At 47.4% G+C, this 24,730-nt stretch overlaps 1 protein-coding gene across 1 annotated transcript in view; it reads left to right on the top strand.

The window, feature by feature from the left end:
* The window catches only part of LOC119386412 (GATOR complex protein MIOS), a 727,447-nt gene that overhangs the window by 577,553 nt on the left and 125,164 nt on the right, over positions 1-24,730 (top strand). The window contains exons 22-23 of the mRNA XM_037653722.2: positions 6,643-6,715; positions 6,768-6,948. Of these exons, the coding sequence (XP_037509650.1) occupies positions 6,643-6,715; positions 6,768-6,948 (254 nt within the window). The remainder of the gene's footprint in view (positions 1-6,642; positions 6,716-6,767; positions 6,949-24,730) is intronic.

Genomic DNA, 24,730 nt, shown 5'->3' with positions numbered 1-24,730 from the left:
GTAGACTAGGATACATAGGCCACACACGCCCATGTAGTGTACGAATACGACAAGCGCCATCCACTGATGTTGGTCTACATAGCACTATTCAGGCCTACCAGCCTCGACGGCCTATACCTCACCGACGGGTGTCTTCAGGTTCTGACGTCACCGGCTCTATCGACAGACAATTTGTCGACGAAATGACTGAGGCATCCACGATTCCTAACAGGTGTACTATGCCTCATACTACACTACACATGGACCCCTCGTCCCCGCGATCACAACCGGATCCGATAAGTCACGACCAGCTGCTGGTGCTCACTGACCATGGTGATGATGACCCTGTTCAAGAACTGTCAAGAACTTCTTCCACACAGGCACACGGGTTCGTGAAACGCGTGTGGGTTCTGCATCATAAGGGACAAGTATAAGCACTACATATCAGCTTACCGCTTCTGGTGTTGGTAGTGCCCACGTTGACGTTGGCAGCGTTACACAACTCTAAACAACTGGTTATATAACACATATGCATCTCTTCAACATAAATGTGGGCGTATAAAGTTTATACACATCTTTAGGATCACTTTGTAACGTTTCGCTCAGTAAAAAAAATTGCGCCACAGTCACTTTCTCGCCGCATGCTTTGCATAGCATTGACTCCCACGGTACGTGGGATCTGCCGAATTTTTCCTATCCCGTTCGCCTACTTCAATCTGCTGATACCCGCTACGAAGGCCAATCGAAGAGAAGTAACGGTCGTGCCGCAAATGATCCAAGGAGTCATCGATGTGAGGAAGAGGATATATGTCTTTTTTCGTGATCTTGTTCAGTTTGCGGTAGTTTACACAGACTTGTAGTGAACCATCTTTTTTCTTAACCAACATGACAGGCGACACCAAGGACTTCATGATGGTTGAATTGCGTCGTCATCGAGCATTTATTTCACTTGGATGACGAATGGCATCCTGTTCTTTCTGCGACACGTGGTGGGTCTGTTGGTGCACAGGTTGGACGGTTGGCTCAGTGATGATTCTTTGCATGGTTAGAGGGGTCTGCCGTACTGTCGATGTTGTGGCGAAACAGTCACTAATGGATGACAGTAGACTGAGGAGCCTTTCCCCCTTAGGTTGTCCTAACTGTCAAATGACGTTGATGCGACTAGTTATGTCCGCATCGCAGCTTTTTTCTGTCGAGATTGTCCTCACCAAAGTAAAAATGTTCGACTCATCCAGTGATTCTAAGTATGCTATGGTGGTGCGCGTCGCAAAATGCTTGTACTCGCCACTGTAGTTGGTAATTAAAAGCGTAGTCTGCCCATTTCGGATCTCAAGGGGACTTCGAGTGATGGTGACTTCTCGATCAAGCAAGAATGTGAGGTTACCTTCGGTGATGCCTGTAGTTGGCTGCTCCTGCGGGCACTCAACAACGACAAAGAGACCACTGTGAGGAGGTAACGTTACGCAGTCACCAACTACACGTAATGCTGCATCACAATGTTTGATTTCAACATTTGAGTGTGTAGATACACAATTTGCAGAAGTCACGGACGCATCACACAGATTAGTTATCGCTCCATACTCCTGAAGAAAATCCATGCCCAAAGTTACCGTCCGAGAAAATTTGGGCAGCACAAGGAGTGATGCTACGGAGGCCGACACACAAATTTCAAGCCTTGCTGTGCACCCTCCTATGGGTGACACGGGGTGCTCTCCAGCAGCATAGGTCGGCAAACTCCCTCATGAGCCAACTCACTAAGACTCGCTCAGACTCAGATCAGGCCTGAGTCCGGGTGAGCAATATTTTGCTGAGTTTGAGTCTGAGTGAGTCCGGTTGAGGAAAATTTTAGTGAGTCTGGGTCCAAGTGAGTCCGGTTGAGGAAAATATTGGTGAGTCCGAGTCCGAGTGAGCCCTGATTGCAAAATATATTTCTTGAGTGAGTCTGAGTGAGCTCCATGTTTAATTGCCGACCCTTGGTCCTATCTACTCATCTTCATCATTACTATCAGCCTTATATTGGCTTATGCTCATACTCAAGTCTGTTAACACATATCTCAATGCACTAGTGTTTGTGCACCACTTGAACTTTTACTGATCAAAGGCGCGAGTTAAGGGGGGGGGGGGCGTGCCATGTCCTCCCCATGCAAGCTCTTTCATGGGAAGCTCCTGATAAAAATATCTCGTGTGTGCCACTTTTTTTCATAAAAATGTCCTTACTGGAATGAAACCACTGATAACTCGTGTTTGAAGAAGATCAAAAGGCGTATCGGACAGCAGCGATTATGTGAGATATTGGCATCAAAGATCATTGACACCATGATCGAAAAAGCTAGTTTTACGTTAACGGACTCATTAGTTGACTCACTCCGGCTCAATCAGACTCAGGTCAAGCCGCAAGTCTGAGTGAGTCCGGCTGAGTAATATGTTGGTGAAGTCCGAGTGATCACGATCGACGAGAAACGGACATATGTGAATGCTCAGTGATGAAATCAACTTAAAAGCTATTGTATGACCAATGCATAGCGGCGACCGAAATTCAAGATGCTGTGCACGGTCTTGCTCGATTCTTCGTAAAAATAATAAAAAAACACCATTATTTTCACTCGAATTCATATGCCTACACATGCAACAGGTTCAGAAATATTCATTTAGAGTGCAAATACGGGCCCTTAGCGCTTTCTTTGAACGTCGCGGACAGAGTTACGAGCACACTTCATAGTTATTTAGCATGCCGTTCAAAGCACAAGTATTGCACGGCACTCATTTTCTGTGATGCTCCCAAACAAATGGCAGCAAGTTTGCGAGCACTCCGCACAAACCCATAAACAAACTTAGCTAGAGCAGTATAGAAAGCATTTGTTTACAATGCAACGTTCCATCGTCTCAACACTCAAAGCACTCTGCCTGCATTATATCTACATCTTCTCTAGGATACTGAACAACTAGCATTCGAAGCATAAATGGTATAATTACCTTCAAACGGCTGCATCGCTGACAATTGGCAGGCAGCATTCCGCACACAATGGGTCCATATATCCGTCTTGTCACAGGCGTAAACACTTGTCCGGCGTTCGCCTGAAGTCAAAGTCTTCCACATATGAAGCTGCCGAACACTAATTCGACAAAGTCTAATTTACGCACGCCATGACTGCACGTTCCTTTTGAAAAACAGCACAACTAAGCAGCGCGACCACGGACCACCGAGCGCTCGGTAGCTAGCCCTCGACCCATGTGGTGTACGAAACTAGCATCGCTGTTTTTCTAAATTTTGTCTTTGTTATCCAGTTCCTTTCTTCCATTAAACATTGCCGAATTGGCACGAAATAATTCATTTCAGTTTATTTTATATGTAATCTTTATGCTTGATTGCTTTACTGCTTCGTTCAATGTTTGAGCCTATAAGATACGGGACTAATGTGACGGCAGTCGATGTAGAGAGGCTGCGTTTGTGCAACGGTTTGTGGGTGGGTTTGTGTCGGCAGCATGTCGGCAGTCTCAGCTGTGGTAGCTTTCGGCACTGGCACTACTCCATTTTTCGTTCTCGTACGGAAGTAACCGCTGTGCTGCACACAAGACTATTAAGCATGGCATGCTCCCAGCGAGACGACGGCAATATTAACACCCCAACGTCAATTGGGCCCGCCTCGGTTGCGCGTATTGTCACCGTGATGGACGTAAAAAGATTGACAACAGCTTTTTAATGTTAGTTGAATGTACCGATGCTAAAACAAGCGTACGCTTGTGTGCACTGTGTTGCGCATTTGCGCAACGGAATAATCCACGATAATATGATTTTAAAAAATACATATATATCAGGTGAGGTAAGGCTGTATATATTAATGTAATGGGGTTTAAACAACACGAAGAGGATGACGTCTAAACAAGAAAAGATAATTCATTCGCAAACCATGAGATGCCATTTTCTTATTCTCTCATTGTCCTAGGAATATTACTAGGCCAGTGATCGTACCCTTCTGCGAATAGGACACAAAAAGCTCTTAGATAAAACCCATTTACTCAAGTGCAGCAATGCTGCGTATGCGTTCAATTATCTTTCTTCTTTCACTTTGAAGAACCGTACAACCAGGACAACTGGTCGCACTTCCAGTTAGGGCGCAACTGGGACCACTTGCTTCCAATTTAACTGGTTATGGTTTCCAACTGGGATCAGCTTCTTCCAGTTCAACTGGTCATGGTTCCCGTTGGTGGCCAGTTGAGCTGTAACTGGAACCAGCTGCTAACTGGGACCAGTTGCAACTGGAATTAACTGGGACCAGTTGAGTTGTAACTGGGACCAGCTGCTAACTGGGACCAGTTGCAACTGGAATCAACTGGGACCAGTTGTTTCCCAACTGGAACCATTTGGTCCCAGTTGATACCAGTTGAAACCAGTTGGATTCCCAGTTACTCATTTTCACCTAGGTTTATATGATGTTCTTTGCCAAATCTTGCCGTTTTTTTTAAGCCTTACTTACCATTAGGTTTCCCTGGCAGTTTTGCGATGGGACCTCCTTCAGTTCTTACAACTGCTCAAATAATATTGCATAGCACTATCCTTAATAATTTTTAAATTTCACTACATTGCCCTTGAAGTCATCATCAGCCTGTCTACGCCCACTGCAGGGCAAAGGCGTCTCCCATGTTCCGCCAATCAACCCGGTCCTGTGCTTTTGTGCTGCTTAGGTCCTTCAGGTGTGACAGGGGATCGCTTTGGTTTGATAATTTTTTAAAAAGGCTCTCCAATGAGAATGGAGGAAGGGAATTTTTGAGCGCTCATTTCTTTTTGTTTGACACAACCTTAAAAAAAAGCAGATAATGAAGCCAAGGAAAGTACAGTAGACGTTAATTGTACTGTTTTAAGTGTATTGTAGTAATTGTGAATAGATGGGAAGCAATTAAATTGGACAGAAAGAGAACTTGCTGCCGGCAGGGACCAAACCTGCAACCTTTGGATTATGCCCTCAGTGCTCTTACCAAGTGAGCTACTATGGTGGTCGTCCCCTCAGCCACTTCATGGGGTATTTCATCATCATCATCATCATCATCCTGTCTACGCCCACTGCAGGGCAAAGACCTCTCCCATGTTCCGCCAATCAACCCGGTCCTCTGCTTTCTGCTGCCACCCATCTCTTGGAATCCAGTCGGTTACCCTTAATGACCACCGGTTATCCTGCCGACGTGCTACGTGCCCGGCCCATATCCATTTCTTCTTCTTGAACTATGATATCCTTAACCACCGTTTGTTCCCTGACCCACTCTGCTCTCTTCCTGTCTCTTAAGGTTACACCTATCATTTTCCTTTCCATCGCTCGCTGCGTCGTCCTCAATTTAAGTTGAACCCTCTTTGTAAGTCTCCAGGTTTCTGCTCCGTAGGTAAGTACCGGTAAGATGCAGCTGTTATATACCTTCCTCTTGAGGGATAGTGGTAGATTACCATTCATGATTGGATAATGCTTGCCGAATGAGCGCCAAGCCATCCTTATTCTTCTAGTTATTTCACTCTCATGGTTCGGCTCCGCGGTTACTACCTGTCCTAAGTAGACGTACTCCCTTACAACTTCCAGTGTCTCGCCACCTATCGCAAAGAGCTGTTCTCTGCCAAGATTGTTCCACATTACTTTAATTTTATGCAGATTAATTTTCAGACCTACTCTTCTACTTTCCGTATCCAGTTCAGTAATCATGAGCTGCAATTCGTCTCCCGCGTTACTCATCAATGCAATGTCATCAGCGAATCGTAGGTTACTGAGATACTCTCCGTTAACTCTTATCCATAACTCTTCCCAATCTAGGGCCCTGAAAACCTCCTGTAAACACGCGGTGAATAACATTGGAGAGATCGTGTCTCCCTGCCGTACGCCCTTCTTTATTGGGATTCTGTCGCTTTCTTTATGGAGGACTATAGTGGCTGTGGATCCGCTGTAGATTTCTTCCATTATGTTTATATAGGCTTCGTCGATGCCTTGATTCCGCAGTGCCTGCATGACTGCTGATGTCTCCACCGAATCAAATGCCTTCTCGTAATCTATGAAGGCTATGTATAAGGGTTGGTTGTATTCCGCGCATTTCTCTATCACCTGATTGATAGTATGAATATGGTCTATTGTTGAGAATCCTGTACGAAATCCTGCCTGGTCCCTTGGTTGATTGAACTCTAATGTCGTATTAATTCTGTTAGCAATTACTTTTGTAAATAGCTTGTAGACAACGGACAGTAAGCTTATGGGCCTGTAATTTTTCAGGTCCTTGACGTCCCCTTTCTTATGGATCAAGATGATGTTGGCATTCTTCCAAGATTCTGGTATCCTCCCCGTCGAGAGGCACTTCGTATACAGGGTGGCCAGTTTCTCTAACATAATCTCTCCACATAATCTCTCCAAGTATCATTGCTCAAATCCAAATCAAATAGGAGACAGCGGAACGAAGCACGATGACTCTGAAATGGCTGCCCTCGATGCCATTAGGCAAGCACCCATAGAAGTTGCCATTAAGGAAACATTTATCTGAATGGCAGGGCAGCCATTTGGTTCCCAAGAGCAGATGAGTGTCACGCTTCTTCCTTCTTGGCTGCGTGCGCGCAAACAAAATGCACCCAGTGGCTCCCAGCCACATTGTTGTGTTTATAACAGAGCAAGCATTGTGGCTCGGTGCTTTTCTGTGCAGCTGCTGGAGTACATTGAGGGCCTGGCTGAGGCTCTTGTGGAGCAAGGGAACCTGGACGGTGTCCTCCTCACAGGTGACTCCCTGCACCAATTTTGGCGGCGGGATGTTGCAGCCTCTCCTTGCAGGCATGAGTGAGGACGGTTCCCAGCTGCTGCAGCGCTACCTGGATCGCACGGGGGACGTGCAGACGGTCAGTGTCGCTGCCCTGCAGAGCTACCCGAGTCCCCTGAGCTCCAGTCCCCGGGCACAGCTCTGGGTGGACCACTACCGCCACCTGCTGGACCAGTGGCAGCTGTGGTACCAGAGGTGGGTGGCACCACTTCATTCGTAACCTCTCAGCTTACTTTGTGTGGATATCACTATCGCAAGGTCAGTAGCGAAACACTAGGTACATGTGGCATTTTGGGTCCATCGCAGCGAAGCAAGTGTAGCACAGAACTGGTTGTGTAATTTCAAATCTCCCCTAGCAAAAATCACCCACAGAAAAACCAATAGCCTATCGGATTATTTAACATATTGGTCTATTGTTATCGTATGGGTCTATAGGTGGCATGTTGGTTTATTGGACCTCTATTTGTTTATTGGTGTATTTGTCTATTGGCATTCTATTTGCCTATTAGTACTGTATTTGTGTATTGGAAATCTACTGGCCTATTTCTCCGCTGGGAACTCGTAATTTCGGCATATCAAATAATGCGCATTTGAGGACTGCAACATAGCAGCGCCTGTATAAAATCAACAAATTCTATTTGACGGGAGGCATGTGCTATATTTATCATTATTACAGGATAACTTCATCAAATCGGCGATCTTCCCCGCAACAAGCTTTCCAGGCATGCTGTGCTTCCTTGTCGAATATATGCCACAGCACCACTTCTTAGGTAGTGCCTGAAAAAAAGAAACAAACATAAAATACCAGGAAGTAAGAAAGAAAATATTTAGATGTGCTACTGAAAGAAAACAAGCATTAGAATAAGAAAAAATATGCAGATACAACACACTGCAGAATCGGCATAAAGGAAATTCCGGTGAGCTGGCTGTAGGTAACAGCTTAACATGACAGGGACGGATCTTTTGTGAAATTCGTACAGCAGATTCGATTATGCTTGTGTCCCAGAAGCATAAACGCAGTCACGTGTGTGGACTTCGAACACTTGTGGGAAACGTCAAACAGCCCTAGCACCAAACCGATCGCAGCGTGTGAACTTTGCGACTTCACACAGAAATCATCATTAAATATAGTGCCTCTCTACTGCAACCATGTGTTTCATAGAATGGGGTTCAGTGAGCATGACTAGTAATTGATGATGGGACAGCCACACAAGATTTTTATTGCCAATAAACTTCTTCCCTCTCCCATAAGTGTATTATCGAGGGTGAACGAAGGCATGATTACGTATTTTAGTCTCTTTAGATTATCGCGAAAACAATGCGCAAGTCGATAACGTGCGTCTATGCCAGCGTCTGTACATGCGAACAGCCCACACTATGTTCAAAACTATTGTACTGTGGAGCGGAAAAACTAGAACAAACGAAGGGGCTAACTTTTTTTTAAAAAACTATGCCAAGTTCTCACTTATTCCATACCAGTTACAATGCTAGGGCCGTGAGAGCTGGGCACATGCAGCGACAAAATCATTTTACGTGGCTAGAGGTATTATTTCAATACATCTGCAAAGAACCGTAAGTGAACACTGATTTATCGCTCTTGTCCTCGCTGTCCGGTGGGCACTCTGGCAGATGCGACAATTAGTAGCACAGCAACAGCAACTTTTACTGACTAGCAAATATATAAAAAACAGTTCACTTACCCAACATCGGCAGGGTATGCGCACCGAAGCAACCTTTGCGAGCAGCATCCTGTCAGTACACTCGGTACCACTTACTGCTGTTAAAGTCCGAGACGCTTTTAGCGCTGCAACGTTTAACTTCTTTAACGCTCATGACCGACCTTGCATTGTCGTCGCGATTACACAGCTGCGTTTTCGTGCAACTTTCAATAGACACAAACATACAACATTTCTAAGCCTGTCTTCGACCACGAACTTGCCGCACCACACACTCATGACTCGACCGAAAACATCCGCTGCGGCTGTGGCTGGCTGTAGTCGGCTCGCTTGCTGGCTGGCGCTCGTGCCGTAGCCATACCGCAAAAACAAGATTTTATTTTTTGCTATTGTATTGCAATATTTTGCTCTATTTCCAACCCCTCGAAAATATTCAGCTGCTGACATATTGGAAGGAAGGTTATGCCGGAAAGCGTACCGAACCGAAATTTCAGCTGCAAAAAGACAATAGAAGACATACAGCGCCTTCACGCGACAGCTATTATCTTCAATGAGCTCATTTGGCAAGCCTGTATCACTGTGGTTGCTCGGCGTTGGTTGCTCATGATTTTGTTGTCGTTATCGTGTTTCCGCATGTTTCGAACTTCATATTTTTCTCGTTTTTATTTGATGCGCATTAAGGGTGACCGCGCAGGTACAGTAACCTGCGGCAGGGAACGCGATGTTCACCGTCGTAAGAAGTGCAAGTGCTCGAGCGAGCTTGCACTTACAACCTACCGCCTACTACTTACAAAGACGACGAAAAAAACGCGAACAGCGCTGTTCGCATTTGTCTTCTCCGCGCTCTTAGCTTGGTGACAATAAAAAGACGCTAGTCTCGTGAATGTATCATGGATAACTTGTCTTATTACCAGCCAGGCTACAACTGTTTTGAAAAGTAATGCGACCAGCGGAGCTGGTAGATGCCGTACTGTTCGCGTTTCAAGTAGAAAACAGCGCTACGAGACGGGACAAAGAAAGGGCACAAACACGGCGCTGACTATCAACCAAATGTGCTTTTATTCCACCAGTCCGCATATTTATACTCCACCATGACTAAATAAAGCTTAACAAAAACACCAGAAAAAACCGGTCAGCCTGCGCAAAGGCAAGAAAAAAAATTTTTAACTCGACAGAAACGCTATCTCCTTCGGAAGCAGTGAAATCGAGGGGAGGCTAACACATGCCTCGCCGCCTTTACAAATGTGATACGCTTCAGAAACGAGACGCGCACGTTCGTGATAGTACTTTGATAGGAAACTCGTGTCTTTAAAAGATGGCTGGCAGCCGCATTCATTGCAATGAATGGACAGTTGACTGTCTTTTGCTTGTTTAGAGACCTTGTTCGCGTGCTCGCGCAAGCGGTCATTAGCACACCGGCCAGTTTGACCAACATAGTAACGCCCGCAGGAAAGAGGAATCTTGTACACAACAGAATCGCAACATTCAACAAACTTTTGCCGGTGCTTCTTACTACATCTTTCCGTCTTGGTTTCTCTGTTTACCTGCTGACACAGGCTGCCAAGTTTATTTTTGGCAGAGAATAACAACCTTACCCCAGCCCTACTGACCACCTTTTTAAGATTATGTGCCACCTGGTGCACATACGGGATGACTGCAACTGGTTGCTGGGGGTGTGTCGGTGATGGCACAGCTGCTGAGACCCTGTTCTTAAAGCTAGAAAGGAGGCTTTCTGCGATGCTGGTCAAAACAGCTTCCGGGAAACCTGCCAGCTTCAAACGTGCTAATTGACAAGAAAAACTCTCCTCAACCTGGTGGTCACAGGACCTCTCAAGCGCCGCCTTCATGCAGGCCCTGGCAATGCCGCGCTTCACAATCTTCGAGTGCGCGGACGAGAAAGGGAGAAGGCTCTTCTGCGACCTAGGCGCATAACCCCAACAAACGTCAGAATTCGGAGCAAGCTAAAGATGTCGAGGTACTCCGGGATGCCTCAGTTCCGAAGAACGTGGCTGATCTTCTCAAACTCGGGCCAAAGTTCTGTGAACACCCTGATTTGGACAAGACGGAACTACTCAGCCTCGTCAGAACAGCTGCTGGAAAAGCAAAGACGGATGAAGTTGACCGGTGCATCAGGGAAGGAGTGGACTGCCTGCCTCAGCGGGTTAAGAAAGGCAATACGGTTAAGCTCCGCTCAGCGGTTGCTGTCCTTAAGGAAGCCGGCCTGAAGCTGCTCCTGTCTGATAAAGAGGGAGGATTCGTCGTGGTGCCTCGTGGTATGTACAAGGAAAACGCATAAGTGGCCATTAGCAGCAACTTCCGCGAAGCGAAAGGAGTGGTCCTCACGAAAGTGAAAACTAGGGCAGTTCAGCTGTGCGAAAGGGCTGGACTTTCCAAACTGGCATCATCCGTGAAGGCCTGCAAAGGAACCAGCCTTTGAGCCTTTTTCAGCGCCAAGACTCACAAAGAACTTTGCCCGTTCCGGGCCATCGTTTCCGAGCGCGGTACCTGGCAGCGAGAAGTTGGTGCGTTCCTGCAAAGGTTCTTGTGCCTACTTGACATCGACGACCCCTACCTCATAAGGAGCCCAGGTACTGTTTCTGCCTATCTCCGAGATGAATGCCCAGTGGGTGTGCGTGCCTTTTCAGTCCACATCAAGGACTTATACTACTCGTTGCCTCAGAATGATGTGTGTGCCGAAGTTAGTAATTGCATTGACGGATACGGTGTTGTTAAGTTTCAGAATGCATGTGGAATCACGGTAGACAAATTTTTAGAGTTCTTAAAGTTTTACATGCAATCCACTTTTATAAGTTTTGACGATAAGCTTTTCATTCAGCGAAAAGGGGTCTGCATTGGCTCATGCATCGCCCCTGTTCTCAGCGACATCTTACTAGCCCGCTATGACCGTAATCTTGACAGCAAGCTTAGACAGACTAGCGTGGTAAAAGTGATGCGGTACGTGGACGACTTTTTAGTATTTTATTGCACTAACCCTCTTGACGTACAGCCTGCTGCTGGAATTTTTGACGTATTCCTTACGGAATTAAGTCCACTTGAGTTGACCACTGAGCATCCCTTAGACAATAGGCTACGCTTCTTGGACTTGGAACTCTTGTTCTCAAACGACCATGTTTGTTGGGGTTATGCGCCTAGGTCGCAGAAGAGCCTTCTCCCTTTCTCGTCCGCGCACTCGAAGATTGTGAAGCGCGGCATTGCCAGGGCCTGCATGAAGGCGGCGCTTGAGAGGTCCTGTGACCACCAGGTTGAGGAGAGTTTTTCTTGTCAATTAGCACGTTTGAAGCTGGCAGGTTTCCCGGAAACTGTTTTGACCAGCATCGCAGAAAGCCTCCTTTCTAGCTTCAAGAACAGGGTCTCAGCAGCTGTGCCATCACCGACACACCCCCAGCAACCAGTTGCAGTCATCCCGTATGTGCACCAGGTGGCACATAATCTTAAAAAGGTGGTCAGTAGGGCGGGGGTAAGGTTGTTATTCTCTGCCAAAAATAAACTTGGCAGCCTGTGTCAGCAGGTAAACAGAGAAACCAAGACGGAAATATGTAGTAAGAAGCACCGGCAAAAGTTTGTTGAATGTTGCAATTCTGTTGTGTACAAGATTCCTCTTTCCTGCGGGCGTTACTATGTTGGTCAAACTGGCCGGTGTGCTAATGACCGCTTGCGCGAGCACGCGAACAAGGTCTCTAAACAAGCAAAAGACAGTCAACTGTCCATTCAGTGCAATGAATGCGGCTGCCAGCCATCTTTTAAAGATACGAGTTTCCTATCAAAGTACTATCACGAACGTGCGCGTCTCGTTTCTGAAGCGTATCACATTTGTAAAGGCGGCGAGGCATGTGTTAGCCTCCCCTCGATTTCACTGCTTCCGAAGGAGATAAAATTTCTGTCGAGTTAAAAAAATTTTTTCTTGCCTTTGCGCAGGCTGACCGGTTTTTTCTGGTGTTTTTGTTATGCTTTATTTAGTCATGGTGGAGTATAAATATGTGGACTGGTGGAATAAAAGCACATTTGGTTGATAGTCAGCACCGTGTTTGTGCCCGTTCTTTGTCCCGTCTCGTAGCGCTGTTTTCTACTTGAAGTCATGCACCAACCAGCCCAAATCCGTACCCTACTGCTTTTCGCGTTTGTTTCCATAGCGTGCTGTCGAAGAATCGCAATAGCCCACCTGCTGAAAAGAACGATGTATACATTATGTGCACACATTGAAGCAGGAAGTGACGAATTCTACCTTACATGTTGACTTCACTTATTTTATTAGCAGCTTATTTTGCCACCCCGTTTGCACCATGCAAGGATTTCAGAGTACAAATTGCTGCCTTTACAAGAACATTGAGTACGCCAGTTAAAACCTTACCTGCTGTGGCGTTCCCTTTTCAACTATGGTAACTTTCTCTTTCTGTAAACCTGTCTTTTTGCGGGTTTATCCCTCAAATATAATGCATAACCATAACCTTGAGTACAGATTGGGGGGGGAGCACTTGCTGAAAGCCTTGACTATTTGAGAAAAACGCCTACTTTCATTATTTATTTTCGGTAAAACACCATGCATCATAAAAATTTCGGGGGGGGGGGGGGTCGCCCCCCCTGGCTACGGGCCTGCGTCTGTGTAATTATTTTGGTAAGATTTATGAAAAATATGGCTGCTATATTTTGGAACACTGTTAAGTAAAACAGCTGCCACTTTGCTCAAATACTGAACAAATCAAAAACTGCCTTTTGGCTGAATTCGCTACTGCATGACCTGTAAGTGAATTAAATACGTATAAGTGGCCTTTTAATACCATGCATAACCCTGCGACTTTGGTGGCAATTCACACCTGCTAGTTCTATAAATGACAAATAGCTGCTATTTATTGGTTCTATAGGTGACAAATAGACGTCGCCTATTAAAGCCTATTGGTGCCTACTGGTTCTATAAGTGACAAATAGCTGTCACCTATTGGTACTAACATATACCTATTGGTTCCATTGGTGACAAATAGACGTCTCCTATTATACCCCACTGGTGCCAATACGTGTCAATTGGTTCTATGGGTGACAAATAGCTTCCAGCTATAGGCGCCAATAAAAACTTTATTGGTCCTATCGGTGACAAATAGATGTCGTCAATTGGTCTCTATTGGTGACAATAGAATTCTAATAAAACCTATAATGCTCGAATAGAGCACTTATACAACAAATAAGATTTTTCTATAAGACCAGTAGAAAATTCTATTGGCATTTTTGCTAGGGTCCTTATGTGATTTGAACAGCATGGCTGGTATATATTTAAATAGGGAGCAGAAATCCTATCTCTGCGGGTGACTCCGGATTAATTATGACCACCTAAATTTGAGCACATGAGTGTCATTTCGGTTGTGCCCCCATCGAAATGGAAACACCGTGGCCGGGAATCCGACCTGCGCCCTCGAGCTTAGCAGCACGGCACCTACATACTAAGCCACCAATGCAGGTAATATTATGAAATGGATTGCGTAGAGTAAAGAAGAGAAAGACATTTTGCTTGTTGTTGTGGGCAATTTCTGTATAGCCGACAAACGCTGAGAAATGTACTGCAGCGACCTTCACCCAGTATTCACACAGTACAGAGTGCTCATGATATATATGCACACATCTACACAATGACGTCAATCCACATCGTAACACTTGGCTCAAGAAATGTGGCATAGGTAGCTCCTCGTTGGCTGCTTCACATATGAACTCGATTCCCACAGTGCGTGGGATCTCTGACGTGCTAAGGGCAGCTCATATGGTGATTTATATCGAGATTCCTCACTTCTGTCGGCATCTTTTTGAAAAAACATTGCATCGCATTGCTGTCCACTTCAGCATATTGCAACGAAGATGCGCGAGCGTACGGGGCGCGGAAGAAGAAGAGTAGTGGAGCCGGCGCTTGGACTGTGTGGTTGGGTGAACCGGACTACGCCTGTCTCAGAAGTACGCTGCTCTTTCCCAACGCCATTTCACCTCATCTGTAAATAAACACAATCACTCGTAACAGTTTGGTGGAAGGTGCCGGGTACATCGATGTGGACGACCCAGCTCTACCAATTTTGCGACGGAGCAGACGCTTGGCAGGCTTGCCACCGCAGTTACCAGACATGGAGGACGCAGGAGCAGGCCATAACAACCTCGCCGCTGATGAGCAACACGCTCACCCGCCAGGACAAGCTGGCTGCAGCACGTCGGAACGTCAACCAAGGACCTTTTCGGGGCAGCCGGATGACGATGTTGAGGATTAGCTCAAGCACTACCAAAGAATGAGTCGCAGCAACCGCTGGAGCACTGCTAAGCAGCTCGAGAACGTGGTGTTTTTTCTCGTTGGCACCGCGCCTCTTTGGTTCGACAACCACGAGAGTGCATTGACCACATGGGACATTTTTGTGGACGAGCTGAAGAGGTGTTTTGGTGACTCGACTGCTAAGGTCAAGCAGGCGGAGCAAACGCTTTCACGCAGAGCTCAGTTACCTGGCGAAACATGCACCACATACATCGAGGCCGTCTTCAAGCTTTGCGGAATCGTGAGTGCGACCATGTCTGACGAAGATAAGGTAGGTCATCTCCTGAAGGGAATCGCGGAAGACGTGTACAATTTTGTTATCACTAAGGAAGACCTACACACACCTTCCGACCTAAGGAAACACTGCCGAGCGTTTGAAGCGCTAAAGAGGAGGAGAATCCTACCGAAATTTGGACATCTTGACAATGTGCCCACGATTGCAAGTGTCAACCTTCCATCGCAGGACGACACCTCTTCGATTATAAGACGAGTGGTTAAGGAAGAACTTGCTCAACTGCAAGCTGTGGACACCGCCGGTGTCTGCCATCAGCGTGCATTCGACCAACGCCCCCATGAACCACCGGTACCTCGGATGCGTCAAAGCTACTTTGAGCCTCGCCCGAATGCCCGAATTACACCGATCGGTTCGAACGAAGGAGTGAACGGCCACTCGAAAACCAGGAACGCAGGCAAGCTGCATCCCGGCGATTTACTCCTCAGCCGCCATCTCCCGGCTTTTATCAACCAACGAGGTCTACCTCCCCGGAGACGACTAGACGCGACACCCGTACTTGCTACAACTGCGGGCTACCTGGACACATCGCTAGGTACTGCTACCGTCGCCAGCAGCGAGCTCCACGATTCAACGTGTACACGCCCTATGTGCCTGCTGGCGAGTCTCGACCATTTCAGAGCTCTTTCCAACGGCAACACGCAGCATGTGCTGACTCGCCTTGCTCCGACCGCAGCGTTACCCCACCACCCGCATGCCAACAGCGATCCCCGTCCCCGCGTCGCCGCTCGGGGACGCCACCACCACTGGGAAACTAACTGGTGCGACTGATGGGGGCGAGGCCGCAAAATCATCTTCCGCAAGACCCCCTTGTGTTGTAATGGTTGAGAACAAAGTGAGTGTTTTTGTAGACAATGTGAGTACTGTTGCATTAGTTGATACCGGTGCTGCAGTTTCTATAATGAGCATGTCTTTTAAAAATCGCCTTGGGACGAAAGTAATGTTTGCTTGGAATCGGAGTGCTACGTTCCGCGGCGTAGGGGGAGAAACGTTGAGCCCGGTTGGTATTTGTTCTGTTTTACTTTCAGTAGGAAATCAAACGTTTAGAGCTGAACTAACGGTGCTTGCACGTGCAACCCACGACGTCATTCTAGGTATAGATTTTTTGCGTGAATGTGGTGCCACTCTGGATTGTGGTAGTGGTGGGATTATTTTTCGTACCATGTTGCCCTCTCCATTGACGGAAGATACCGTTGATGACAGCTCGGACGTGTTTTCCGTGTCTCAAGACGTCTGTTTGGCCCCGCATACTGCAATGTTTGTGCGCGTAAACTCTTCACGTTCTTGTGCGGGTTCTTACTACGGTTTAGCCGAGCCGAACTTGAGTAACGCACTTAAGAAAAACGTTATTGTGCCTCGTTGCCTCGTGCTCGCCGTCGATGGTTGTGCCGATTTGTGGACTGTCAACGTTTCCGCGCAGCCCATATCTCTGCCTGCAGGACCTAAATTGGCAAGCTTTCAAGAGCAAAGTACTCTTACCATACCGTCACTTGAACTGTCGGCGGCCGTAAAGAAACCCCACGCCAATTCGTACCCCGACTATTCTGCCAGCATTGACCGTATGATCAACAAGTCGCTTCCTTCAACTGAACGGTCTCTGCTGCAGGAGGTGCTCGCAGGCTACGCCTCAGTCTTTGACTTTGCCCAAGACGAGACGTCTACCGTTACGCCACCGTCTTCACATAGGCAACACCGCATCTATACAGGCCAAGCACCACCAATACGCCAGAAGCCCTATCGCGTATCGCCTTCCGAAAGGAAAGTCATCGCTGAGCAAGTTGAAGACATGCTAAAGAAGGGCGTCATACAAGAATCGTGTAGTCCGTGGGCAGCTCCTGTCATTCTAGTCAGGAAGAAGGATAATTCATGGAGATTCTGCGTAGACCATCGTCGCCTAAATGCCATTGCAAAAAAAGACGTCTACCCTTTGCCACGTACAGATGACGCCGTGGACTGCCTGCATTCTGCCTCCTATTTTTCTTCTGTTGACTTGCGTTCTAGGTATTGGCAAATTCCTATGCATCCCTCAGATAAAGAGAAGACGGCCTTCGTAACACCAAATTGTCTTTTTGAGTTTAACGTTATGCCCTTTGGTTTGTGCAATGCTCCAGCGACATTCGAGAGATTTATGGATACAGTACTCCGTGGACTAAAATGGGAAATTTGCATGTGCTATTTAGATGACGTGATTATCTACGGAAAGACTTTTCAAGAGCATAACCACCGCTTGTCACTTGTGCTTGAATGCTTACGCGAAGCTGGCCTTGTTTTAAACTCAAAGAAGTGCCATTTTGGAGAACGTTAAGCCCTCGTATTAGGCTTTCTCGTGGATAAAGAAGGCGTACGACCAGACCCACAGAAGACCGCAGTGGTTCGCAACTTTGAGCAACCACGAACAGTGAAGGACCTGCGAAGTTTTTTGGGTCTGTGCTCATATTTCCGCCGATTTATTAAGAACTTCGCACAACTTGCCTCCCCATTGACGTCCCTTCTTCATAAAGACACACCGTACTTGTGGGATGATAAATGTGAGGCTGCATTTCAACAGCTGAAGTTTTTATTGACTTCAGGACCCATCCTGAAGCATTTTGATCCTGACGCTTTCACTGAACTTCATACTGATGCTAGTGGCCTAGGTGTTGGTGCTGTGCTGGTGCAACTCTGCAACAGCCGTCAGCACGTCGTAGCATATGCCAGTCGGACACTGACCAGAGCAGAGAAGAACTACACCGTCACCGAGCTCGAGTGCTTAGCAGTCGTCTTCGCCATTCAGAAGTTCCGACCGTATCTACATGGCCGCGAGTTCACAATAGTAACCGATCATCACTCACTATGCTGGCTTGTGGGACTTCGTGACCCGTCTGGCCGGCTGGCTCGTTGGGCGTTGCGCCTCCAAGAGTACAGCTTTTCTGTGACCTATAAGAGCGGACGATGTCACACGGATGCCGCCTGCTTATCCCGCCTTCCTTTAGTACACACCAATGCTGACGACGATGACATTGATGACTATTTAGTTTCTGTCTCGTCCGACTTCCCAGATACCAGCAGCTTCAAACGTGAGCAACAACGCGACCATAGCCTGAAACCCTTGCTCGAAGCTACACATAACTCCGCCGACAAGCACTTCACAATTTCAAATGGCTTGCTGTACAAGAGAAACTATTCAGCCGACGGCCTCCCGTTGCTTCTAGTGGTGCCGGAAAGCCTGCGCCAGATCGTCCTTCGTTCTATGCACGATGACATGACATCCGGTCATCTCGGTTTCACACGTACGCTACATCGACTACGTAAGAGGTTCTACTGGCCGAAAATGTGGAAGACCACAAAACAGTACGTCGCCAGCTGCGCTATATGTCAGCGCCACAAGCAATCCACCACTGCTCCGGCAGGTTATTTGCAGCCCATCTCACCACCGACATCCCCTTTTGAAAAAGTCGGCATCGACTTGCTCGGACCCCTTCCTAAGACCCCATCCGGCCACCGATATGTTATAGTGTGCGGAGATTATTTAACTCGTTATACGGAAACGGACGCACTGACATCGGCCACAGCAGCCGCTGTTTCCTCTTTTCTGTTACAACGGGTCATACTGCGTCACGGTGCTCCACGGGTTGTCATCAGTGACCGTGGACGGCAATATATCGCCGATGTGGTTGAAAAAATTTTGCGCCTCCGTGGCTCCTCTTATCGCCACTCCACCCCTTACCATCCGGAAACTAACGGCCTCACTGAGAGAACGAATCGAACTCTTATGAATATGCTATCGATGTACGTTGATGCTGACCACAGGAACTGGGACGCCGTCTTACCGTTTGTTACTTACGCATATAACACCGCCAAGCATGAAGTTACTGGACATTCGCCTTTTTTTCTGCTTTACGCACGAAACCCACGGAGTTTTCTGGACACCCTCTTACCTTTCTCGCATGAGGAAGATCTGTCCATCGCTCAGACGTTGTGTCGTGCTGAAGAAGCGTCAACTAGCGCGCCTTCGAACATTGTCTTCTCAAGAACACAGCAAGAGTCGCTACGATGCCAAGCATATCCCCGTAGAGTTTTCTCCTGGCGACTACGTTTGGCTGTGGGCTCCTGTTCGTAGAAAAGGATTGTACCGGAAGTTTCTAGCAAACTATTCCGGCCCATTCGTGATAGTCACTCGTCTCAGTGACGTGAATTACGTTGTCGCCCGAGTCACAGCCAATAACCGGCGTTCGCGCGTTACGCAAATTGTTCACGTAGCCCGCCTCAAACAGTACCATCATAGGCATATTTAACTCGCTCGGCGAGCTTCGTCTGCCGCCGGGGGAAATGCAACGAAGATGCGCGAGCGTACGGGGCGCGGAAGAAGAAGAAGAGTAGTGCAGCCGGCGCTTGGACTGTGTGGTTGGGTGAACCGGACTAGGCCTGTCTCAGAAGTACGCTGCTCTTTCCCAAGGCCATTTCACCTAATCTGTAAATAAACACAATCACTCGTAACAATATATCTGCAAACTTGTGATAACGCAACCGCCAACACTTTGTGTGGGAAGACAGAAGCCACTTGGCCATCCATTCTGCCTGAAAAATGAGCTCAGATGTCGTGATTGTCACCACATGAAGCACACACAGCTGGGCATGCTTTCCCACCCTTGGCCTGGTTCAGCGGTGTGTGCACCGTGGCACCTATGGCCAGGCTGACTAGAGATGCATGTCTCGTGCACTCTCAAGAGTGCACTCTCAAGTCCTCACCCCAGCATGTCTGCACTCATCATTATGACGTGTGCAGCTGCGTAGGTACAAGCGATGCCATTGAGTAGTTTGGCTCACCAATAACAAAGGGTTGACCATAACCAGGGTTCCTCATCATTTTCTACAGTATCATCAACAATGGCCTTGTTACAAACATTGGAGCACTGAGTGTCGCACTACATCTCATGCCATGTGAATTGCATTTAAAGGAGCGCCGACATAAAATTCGTGAACCTCAGTTCTTTTGCACTTAATCAGTCGCTACTGACTCATGCTGAAATGACTGGGTGTGCAAACACGGACAAACAAGAGAAGTCAAGACACCACAAACGTCGACTGACAGCTGCGAAGGTGCCCAACGGCGGAAGAGGAAGACGGCACGAAAATTTATCTGCGCACGCCCATTCATTAGGCGACAACTATCAATACGGCACACACGGCAGTCTACATGAATGATGACTGGGCATTTGATTTCGTCTTTACGCAAGGTAATCGACGGTTGGCTCATGTATGCTCTACCACTATTAATGGTGTGCCATGCCTCAACCATTAGGTGCGTTTCTTCATTCCGGTGCCTGTACAAAACTGCGCATTCGTCAAATTTTGCGTGCATTTACACTCTCAGAGTAGAGATGACGTTTGTGGTGTCTTGACATCTTTCTTGTGTCCGTGTTTGCACGCCCACCCTTTTTAGCTTGAAAACTTACCAACTAGCTCAGCTCTCTATTATTCTAAGCCACTGACTGACTCATTAATGGCATCAAAAAACTCATTTGCCCCAATGCGAGAAAAATGTTTAGTTATGTATGCTCGTATGTTACAACTGGGGGCAGTTTCAATATTGAAGAGCACTTGGCAGCCCGTGAGGTATTCGACCTGCACGTAAACAAACACTGTCATGCGACTGCGAACACTGGCCACCTTCAGCCATGCACTGCTTTTTTGTCTGTTATGTTGAGCGCTGTGAGTGCTTGTTTCTTTGACGGCGAAACCACAATCAGTTGGCGAAGGAGTTAGGAAGAGTATAAGTATGATGTTTCACTTAGAAAAGCTCGATGCACTGCGCAAATGCCTTCCCACATTTTTGTGATCCTTGGGTCTCTTGTAAAGGAGCATGCCGAGAAGTGACAGTTAAAACTACAGTGTACTATTCTAGTACACTGTATGTTAAAACATTGGCACACAGTTGCCGTATGGTGTACCAGAATGGGGTAGTGTGCCGTCTTTGCAGCAAACCATGGAGAACGGTGGGCACTTTTGCGAGGACGCCACCAGTAGAGCGCCACGATCGAACGGTGTGCTCGGCGCACGAAGTTTAAATCGGAATTGCGAAAATTTCGGCCCTTCTTGAGTCAAATGGTCACGTAACACGATTGAAACTAAATATATTTGCAAGATTTAAACACTTGAACACATTTGGTTGCATTACTGCAATAAAAGAAAACATGGCTAATCCCTCTGTCATAGGAATCGGTATAACGCGAAAGTGAAACGCGTATTCACAGACGTAGTTGAGCATTTGTTGTGCATTCTTTCGCCCCAAGCGCGAAGGAATGAATACTACAGCAAGAAATTGTAATGTCACGCGAAGAACGGCAAGTAGCTGCAAACTAGCAACGCGCTGCTCAAACAGAAAGGACGCACTGAACGAACATACACTGGAGGAGCGCGGACTAACTATCACAGTTGTAACTTATTTCTGTGTGAACAGCGCGCTCCTTTCGCAAAAGTGGCCGCTGCGGTGAGCGAAGTGACTCTCATGCTCTGAACGCAAACTTGCAGTCAGAGAGCGCAAGACGTACACACCACCGCCATCGCGAGATAAGCCCGCGCACGAGCGACCACGCCCTGTAGAGGCGCGCGCTCATCCGCGTGGGTCGACGACCTTTAAAGCGCACTCTTCCCGCCCTTCGCGCCATCTCGCTAGTGATAACGCAAACAGGCTGAGGTGCCACCGATCTCCGAGTATCGCCATCGGTAAAGGGTGTATATAAATAGCTTGCCGTTAGCATGGCAAAGAACGTGCCGTCTGTGGCCGAATCGTTTCGCGCTCCGCGCTGCAGTCGTAAGTTCGACTCCCGGTGACGGAACTTTTTCTTCTGGTTTTTTTCTTTGCCAACTGTTAGTCTTTATAAATTTACAATGCCACATCCCCCACGGAAATACGTCAGTAGAGCCGTGGTGGACCCTGGCATAAAACATTCTCGTGTTAATAAAGATGCTTCTGCGTCATCTGAGCTTGCACAATTCCTATCGCAGAGCAGCGTCGCGGATCGTCTGCATGCTTACTGTTTTGATTGCAAAAGGCATAATAAAAAATTCGACAGTCCCACGTACCATGGGAGTCGATGTTATGCGAAGCATGCGGCGGGAATGTGACTGTGGCGTAATTTTTTTACTGAGCAAAACGTTACAAAGTGACGCTAAATATCTGTATAAATTTTATACCCACGCATATATGTTGAAGAGCCGCATATGTGTTATAGAACCAGTTGTTTACAATTGGGCAACGCTGCCAACGGCAACGTGGGTATTGTACCAACACCAGAAGCGGTGAGCTGATATGTAGTACTTATACTTGTCCCTCATGATGGAGAACGCACGCACGTTTCACGAACCCGTGTGCATGTGTGGAAGAAGTTCTGTACAGTTCTTGAACAAGGCCATCATCCCCGAGATCAGTGAGCACCAGCAGCTGGTCATGACTTGTTATCAGATCAGGTCGTGATCGCGGTGACAAGGGGTCCATGTGTAGTGAAGTATGAGGCATAGTACAGCTGTTGGAGATCGTGGATCCTCGGTCATTTCGTCGACAAATTGTCTGTCGATAGAGCAGGCGACATATCGGAACCTGGAGTCACCCTTTGCGTTGGTGAGGTATAGGCCGCCGAGGCTGGTAGGCCAGGATAGTGCTACGTAGACCAACATCAGTGGATAGCGCTTGTCGTTTTCGTAGACTACCTCGGCGTATCCTGCCTACGTAGCATATTCTACAAAGCGGCTGTCAACCAATGTGGCATCATCCTCGGTCAGTATGAGGCCATCGGCCAGCCTCATAAGTAATGAAGAGGACACTGCGCCGTTCTGGCGGTCTAAGTGCACTTTACGGTGCGATTATGTGAATATTGTACGTAACTTTCGGTAATGTATTCCTGTGGGGTTGAGCAATGCTTCAATAATGCTTGATGAATCATAGGAATACAAATGTAATGTTTCTTAGACTGCTATAAAGGCGGAGCCAACACTGGAACCACAGACGTTAATCTAATATGACGCCTGTATCGTAGGAGTATACACATCGTAGGACTATCATGTAGTGTTTATTGCTTTCTTGTAAAATTAGATAGCAAGCACCACAACCGCAATTGACGTTGCACCAACATTACGCCTGCATAGGCTGTTTTTTCAAACCGGTTTATAGACCTGGCGTGGCTGTGTGGTAGAATACCTGATTGCCACGCAGAACGCTTGGGTTCGATTCCTGGTAGGATTCTAATTTTCATTCTTGCCATTCGTGGGGTCAACGCTGTCGATGTCAGGTTTTTTTAACGCTCTCGCATTTAATGTCCGTTCTCGCCGTTCCTGGGTAGATGTAAACTGTCAATCACCTGTGGCGCATATTCGTGCACCGCGGCCTGTGGTAAACTGGTATGTGCCACACGTGTCTGTAGGAAGGGGTTGACGACGTACACGACAGGATTTTCACGTTATTCGTGTCATGACCCGACCTCTTACCCTCCCATGCCAATTTTGGCCTACACCAAGTTAAGGTGGCGATCGTGAGAGCCCCCAGACGTAGGCGGCTAGATAGATAGATAGATAGATAGATAGATAGATAGATAGATAGATAGATAGATAGATAGATAGATAGATAGATAGATAGATAGATAGATAGATAGATAGATAGATAGACAGATAGACAGACAGACAGACAGACACGAAGATAGAAACGCTCAAAGTGCCAAAGGTACGCTAAGAAATGCTTGGCATTTAAAAGCACATCGCTGTTCTTTCCATGCATATGTATGACTGTCTAGCTATCACAGTAATTTGAAGTTATGCGTCGAAACACACGAGGTGGTCCGAAAGGCTAACATTAACAGCATCAGGTGGGTTGCACGATCACCCGTCACCTGCATCAGCCAGAAGAGCAGTCGCAAAGTTTTCGACAGAAAAAATACAACGCTTAATGAAAAATGCAGCTTAACGCACCGCAACGTATTAGGGGTGTTGGATTTATCCTGTGTGATAAGTCCGCAATTCCAATCGGTCTGCAAAAACTCAACCACTGAGCCTGCCACGCACACGAAAAAATTCGCTAACGTGTCATGAGAAACAGAAGAGAACAATCATAGAGTTTCATACAATAACCTAGAGAGAAAACTGGCGCTGCGATCGTTCAACCACCATGAAAATGATAGGAAGTACAGGCTTCGCATTGGTAGGGTGGCTAGATGGGGAGGTGTCAACATAGGGCAGCCTGCGCTGCGAGAAGAGGCGTGCCAGTGCTCCATGATGCTGCTAGGTGGCGCGCTTGTCGCCACGGCGATGCCTTCATGCTCGTGGTGCATCGGGGAACACGTATGTTTTAGCGAAATGCTGCCATGCTGCCGCTGCCTTCAGTGATTTCTTTTTGCAATGTGGCCGTCCTCGTTACAGCTACGGTGATTGAAAAGAGACAGAGACACTGCTTTGCTCCAGGATGCACTGGTATGTTTCCGCCAGAAAGCAAGGTAACAAGGCTGTGGCGCACCGACGGGGGGGGGGGGGGGCTTTGGGGGTTGTAACCCCCCCCCTGAGGCCAACCTGACCCCCCCCCCGTAACTGCTTCAAATTCAAGAGGTGGTCTGAGGTCGATTTTCTCTCATTTACTCCAGAAATACGTTGTATTCACCCATCTACTCCTAAACTGAAAGAGCGCAAACCGCGTGCTCTGTGGCTCTGCGTTCACTTCCAGTGAAGTGCTTTGGACGAAAGAAAAGACGC

The sequence above is a fragment of the Rhipicephalus sanguineus genome, chromosome 3 (genome assembly GCF_013339695.2).
Source record: "Rhipicephalus sanguineus isolate Rsan-2018 chromosome 3, BIME_Rsan_1.4, whole genome shotgun sequence".
NCBI classification, from domain to species: Eukaryota; Metazoa; Arthropoda; class Arachnida; order Ixodida; family Ixodidae; genus Rhipicephalus; species Rhipicephalus sanguineus.
This window is presented reverse-complemented; position numbering and strand designations above follow the sequence as displayed.